The sequence below is a fragment of the Volvox carteri genome, assembly GCF_000143455.1.
Source record: "Volvox carteri f. nagariensis unplaced genomic scaffold VOLCAscaffold_54, whole genome shotgun sequence".
Classification (NCBI taxonomy): domain Eukaryota; kingdom Viridiplantae; phylum Chlorophyta; class Chlorophyceae; order Chlamydomonadales; family Volvocaceae; genus Volvox; species Volvox carteri.
Genome location: NW_003307597.1, coordinates 272,177 through 278,181, shown reverse-complemented (window position 1 = coordinate 278,181; position 6,005 = coordinate 272,177). Strand labels below are relative to the sequence as shown.

Below are 6,005 nucleotides of genomic sequence, written 5' to 3'. Positions count from 1 at the left end.
AGACTGATTGACAGACAGATAGACAGACAGATAGACAGACAGGCACACATTGTGCTGCAACGTACTGGAGTGGGTGACGTGTTATGAGGGTCCTGCGTTACAGTGCATGTAGTTGTAGGACTGTGTGTGGATTGTATAATCTAACATGACTTATAATATATGATATGATATTATTAGACTGTGAGTACATTATTGTATTATTGCGTCAATTACACGGAAGACAAATGTACAGCAGGCAGTAAACAGTCGGTGACCCGTACGTATCGTACGACCGTACGACTGCAGGAGGCAACGGTTGGATTGACGTGGAGGAGAGCACCGAGGGGCTTATGGCGGTCCTGGAGTCGAAGGGCCCAATCAGCGGTAAATTCTTGTCGTACAGCGGCGAGGAAATTCCTTGGTAAACATGGGGGAGATGATAATGACGATGAAGACGATGATGGGCCCTATGATTATATGATGGGGGTCATCATCACTGCGGCTCTCGAACGTGTCCTTTTGCTTTTACATCACCCGCGAACCTGCGAACCCGCGAACGTGCGACCCGCGAACCTGGGGTCATGTTGTTTCGCCGCTCGGGCGTTTTCATGTCGGCATTTGCAAAAGTAAATATGTGGTGGTGGTGGTCCTGGTGCTTGCCCGGCGGGGGTCCCGGGGGGGGGATTTATCGGTGGTGGCCCACCCTGGATTTCGTGAAACACATAAATACCGTTGCTTGCCTGAGGCCCCATTAGAGCCGTACTAACGGCAATAACCGCAATATTGTTTGTGCAACCGTACGTATGTACACGTGGTGGCCGCCAAGCAACCGTTAACTGACGGTTTTATGCTGTCTTGGTGGTTGCGTGCGGCAGGTTGGTTGGTTGGTTGCTGTTGGCAAGCAGTGGTGGCGGTTGTGGGCATTCTTTTAGTAGGCGGGTAAGCATGCATGTTTAGATCGCCACGTGCAAGGATCCTGGCGGGGCAGCCCTCCTGCCTCCCGGCTGGCTGCCTTGAGCGTCGGTATGTATGTATGCGTACATTCCCCCTGCTGGGATGATGACGGGAAACACACAGCACGCAGGCTGATCATGAGGAATGAAAGCAAAATACCTTTCTGGGCAGAATGATAGGTGGCGGCGCGTTGCACGTGCATACGTCTGTACCAGTTTCTGCCCGCAGTACGAACACCCCGGGTGCGACTTCGTTTTTGTTAGGTGACCAGGGGACCTAGAGCTCGTTCAGCTGTAGCGCTACCCCCGGTGGGGATCGCTGCTGCTTAGTGCCGGCTGTCGTAACTCGTACGATGTCTGATCCGGGTGTGGGCGGAATGCACGAGCGAGACTAACCAGCCGTGTGCATCTAAACCCCTCCCCCGCTGTGTTTCGGCCCTCTGGGGCCCCCCCGGCTTTTTAGCCCACAGTGTGATCAACGTCATACATGCGTGCAAACATACATACATACATACATAATCGTCTTTATAATCCTTCATCTTTATCCCTTTAACAATTTTTAACGACATTTAACAACGCCATACGCTGCCACGCTGCAACAATTGTTGAGGGCAAGGTAAATCGTCTTCTGGATGGCGGTGCATATATATATATATATACATATATATGTATATATATATATATATATACGTGGTGGGTGCACGTGCACACACATACACACACATATGCACACGTGCAGCTAGCTGTCTACTGCACCATTGATCTGTGTCCCTGTCACCGGATGTCACCGGATGATGGATGGCGGCGGAAAGGCTAGCTAGCAGGTGCCAGTATGTCCCATCGGGCATCGTCCATCCGTCACGAAAGACACGCACACGGCGTCGTATGTCTGTCTACCTGTCTGTCTGTCTGTCAGCCTGGGTTGATGTATATGGTATAGGCCTAAGCGGACGTGCCTGCTGGCCGCGAGGTGCAGTAGTGACGAAAAAATACCTGTGATGAGCATCTTAGAAATCTCACTCCCGGTGCCTCGTCGACAACTTCATTTTAAGGCAGGCAGCGAAAACGAATGAAGGCCTTGCAGTCGATAAAATCCCCAGCATGGCATTCCTCTGTAACAGCTTTACGAAGCAAATGCCGCTGGTACAAGCACCGGCTTAATGGGCACCGAGTGGAGTGGATCGTCCACGGACCAAATACTGAAGGTTTGCGGTGCTTGTGGCTGCCCTGAGAAATAGAAACAAGCAAAAGATCAGGGGGGAAACCCCCTGCACAACCTACCCGCCTCCGTCCTTAAACACAAAGCAGCATTACCATAACAAGAGAACGCAGCAAGATGCGCTCGGCAAATATGCGTTTGAAGAAGGGCGAGGCTGCCGGGTAGCCCTTGGGCGGTACAAGTGCCACAGATAGACAAGGCAGGAGAACGGACAACCGTCAGTAACATAACGACATCCGCGTGCAGTCATAACAAGATACGGCAGACGGGGGCATGCTAAAGAGCAGGTATAGATGCTGACTATGCCCATTCATGCTACTGTCATAATGATTATACCTTAAAGGCCGTACGACATGTCGGTACGGTCAACGGTTGTCCGCTTGGCATGCGGGTCAGCTAGCTAACGATTCCGTAAACATTAGGGGAATAGCAACCACCCTTTTTTTATAAAATAACTATGATCGATTTCCAAAGATTATATTGATTTTTAAGTAGCAGATACCGGGCTAACGGCAAGACTACTTTGGTATTTGCAACTGAACTTCTACAAGTCTTAAGAAGCTTCTTATCACCGGTCGTATGGGGTGCCGGCGGTAAAACGCGAAGGGCGCGCGCGGTCGGCCCTTTCAGAGCGAATAAAATTGTATTTATGACTGAAGTTACATATTAATATTATTCCACCGAGCGGGAAGGTTTATAGGTCTTCATCCGCTGCGCTCGGCACAAAGCAAGTATGCGTTGTTGACTGCTGACTATTATTTGCAACTGCTTCGGTAGAAAGCGCATATGCTTGAGATACCCAGATGTCTACTAAGGAATTGAAAATTGATTTCATGCTTTTAATGATCTGGTGTCAAGATCTGGTAAAATGCCAAAGAACGCAGCCAAGTTACAAGCCTTCGAAACGACAGTCGAGAACACCGTATTGAACTGAGGGTTCAACCGAAAAATAATTCTTCTCTGACGAAAGTCCTTTTTTGGTATTTGCCTCTAGCTTTCAGCTTCTCGGCATGGTGTGGTTAGTTCCTGTTTTTTTGGCGGTTTTCGTTCCTGCTTTTTTGGTGTATTAGGGCAAACTTTACTTACAGCAATTGTGGGTCAAAGCAGAACCGATGAAAACTGCAGGATATGATTGCAATCTATGATACCTTGCTTTCTGTCCCTGAAATTTCGAACGAGCGCTGTACGATTGGTATTCTTTGCATCCTGCTGCGCGAAAACTCTCGCGTCAATATGTAAACCGTTGCACGACAAAGCTTTGTAGGAGCTGTATTTTACATGATCCTATACTCCTTAACCCTTTTGATTTTGAAGTTGTGTGACATGGCGGAAGAGTCTTTGCGAATTTCGGAGCCGTTCTTGCAGAGATTGTATCAAATTCTCGCTTGCGCTTGCCTTAGTGCCTTTCCTACATCCCTTAGCTAGCGACCTGGCCGCGGCTTGGGCGTGTTTCCCCAGGGCGACGGAGTACGCGGCCGCAATGGCAACATAGTGAACCTGGGAGAACCGGCCGGCTGCTACAGCAGCAGCAGGACAGCCAAAACGCTGATATATATCAGCAGTGTCAATGGTCGCGACAGCTATCCTGCCGTGGGGCAGTCATTGCCTCACCGTGCTGCTGCTGTTGTGCAGCCTGCTAGGCTCAGTCATAATGCGAAGTTCTCTTGCCCAGCAGCAGCCGTATGGCGCTTGGAACGCTGTGGAAGATTTGAACGAGCAGCGTAAGGCATGATTTCCGTCTGTAAAGGTTTTACATCACGAGACGATCGTCTATAGTTCCTGCTGTGGTACGTTAGATAGGGACCGCCGTCCCCATTTATTACATAAACCAGAGCAGGATTCATATATGGATATCGACAATAAATATATTTACAGACGTGAAGTAGTGGTAGGCTGCGATTGGAATCATACATGTTTTACTTACGATCGCACACCAGCAGCAGCTACATACGCGAACGCGCACACGTACATCAGCAGTACTCGTTTCAACCCCGCAGACAAGGCCGTCCTGCGCTTCATCCTGAGCGGCAATACCGCCTTCTGGAGCAAGCCCGCTGTTGCCTACCGCATAGGCTTCGGAACTGCACCCTGGCACTGCATCGACCGTTGCCAGGCGCAGTATTATTTCATCCCTAATAATTCCGCTGTCTGTTCACCTGATTGTACGACACCAGTATACTGTCTGCCTGGAGGTGCGTGTGTGTCCGTCAGGGGACATGTAGTAGTGTGTGTCCGTCAGGGGACATGTAGTAGTGTGTGTCCGTCAGGGGACATGTAGTAGTGTGTGTCCGTCAGGGGACATGTAGTAGTGTGTGTCCGTCAGGGGACATGTAGTAGTGTGTGTCCGTCAGGGGATATGTAGTAGTGTATGCTTGGTATATGGGTAAGTCCGTGTATCGTCGCGATGATGGATTCTAATGTCTATTTGTCGGCAAATGCCAACAACTTTATAGACACATATGTCGGAAGGTAAGGGTGTGTATTTTTTTTTGTGTGTGTATGTTGTTACAGGGTGGTTAACTTCGCCAGCGGCCCCCTTTCCCGGGGCAGTCCCTGCTCTCCCCTGCTAGAGGGGCACCCTAATCCGTCACCCCATCCGACTTCAGAATGTATTCGTTGGGTTCGGCAACTCACCACCAGCATCCAACCAAATCTAGCGGATCAACGGCGCATCAACTTAGTTCCTGGTCAGCTCGCAAGTTGATATTATCACGTCCTACACCGTCCATATGATGGGGGGCCACCTCCCATTTCATCACTCCTCAAACACCCGAGGAGCTGGCAGGCGGATTTGAACCCGGGTCGACTGGATCGACTGGGAGCAGAAGTCAGGCCTTAACTTCTGCCGCCTGCCTGTGTATGTATGTCAGCGCACTAACATTATCCTCCTAATCGTGCACTCGCTTCTGGTCCTTCATTACCGCCGACATACATACATGCAGACGCGGCCCGCAGCGACCCCAACATCACCTGCTGTGCACTCAGCCTTTTAGACCAGTCGTACAGGTTCAACCACCCACCCAGTACAGTGCAGCGTGCTTGGTGCGAGAACTACCCCCCCTGGTGAGTGTGTGTGTATGTGGTGCCCAGTCTGTAGATATTATCAGTAATAGAATATGCCCTAGCCTAATAGATAGGGATGGCCCTAACTAATATACTAGGGTGCGATCTAAAGACGATGAAAACCATAGGTGTGAACTCAGTGGCAGCTTGGTGACGAGGTCCACTGGCACATGTGCGGGTGCTTCTCAATACGGTAAGGCAGGGGGCGGCAGGGCTCTGCCCGCACAGTTCAATAGGCCGGCCTGTGCGGTACGACACGCACGCGTGCGGTACGACACGCACCCACGGGCCCTTGTATTATTCGCAGGGGGAGAGATCCGCGACCAAGCGTGTGTGACTTCAATGTGTATGCTGCGCGGGGCCTTATACCCCCGGGGGGTTACAATGACCCGTTCCTGGCCGTGTCGTGTGAACGGGGAGTGACAACAACATTTTATATAACTGGTACAGTGTACCGCAACGACACGGCGAGGCGCATCATTCAGAGGAGGAACATCCGCCTGGCCAACGTCACCCGCAACAACGTCAAGCGAATGTGCGTGGGGGTAGGGGCGAAGGCCTACTAGTATAGTCCATCGTGTTTATGGCGTGTACATACGGCAGAGATGGCGTCAACAGCTTTTTGCGTAACTTTTATAAAGAATAATAGGGACTAAAAGGTATATAAAGGTGGTAAGGAACGTGGTTACATTGTGTTTCCATGTGGTTTACATGTGTGTGTGTGTGGTTGTTACATGTGGTGCATCCTGTCTGGCTACCGTGCTTGTCCATCTACATACCTGCTGATGAAT

The 6,005-nt window shown here is 50.5% G+C and overlaps 2 protein-coding genes across 2 annotated transcripts in view; both read left to right on the top strand.

Moving 5' to 3' along the window:
* The window catches only part of VOLCADRAFT_96658 (uncharacterized protein), a gene marked incomplete at both ends in the record, with an annotated part of 19,972 nt that extends 17,627 nt beyond the window's left edge, over positions 1-2,345 (top strand). Inside the window, one exon of the mRNA XM_002955722.1 lies at positions 2,238-2,345. Within this exon, the coding sequence (XP_002955768.1) occupies positions 2,238-2,345 (108 nt within the window). The remainder of the gene's footprint in view (positions 1-2,237) is intronic.
* A 1,373-nt stretch (positions 2,346-3,718) lies between these two features.
* On the top strand, positions 3,719-5,780 carry VOLCADRAFT_96657 (uncharacterized protein; the record flags this gene model as incomplete). The annotated part of the gene is made up of 4 exons (XM_002955721.1): positions 3,719-3,872; positions 4,149-4,343; positions 5,094-5,214; positions 5,522-5,780. 4 exons carry the CDS (start codon positions 3,719-3,721, stop codon positions 5,778-5,780), a joined length of 729 nt encoding a protein of 242 aa, XP_002955767.1.
* Positions 5,781-6,005: the final 225 nt, after the last annotated feature.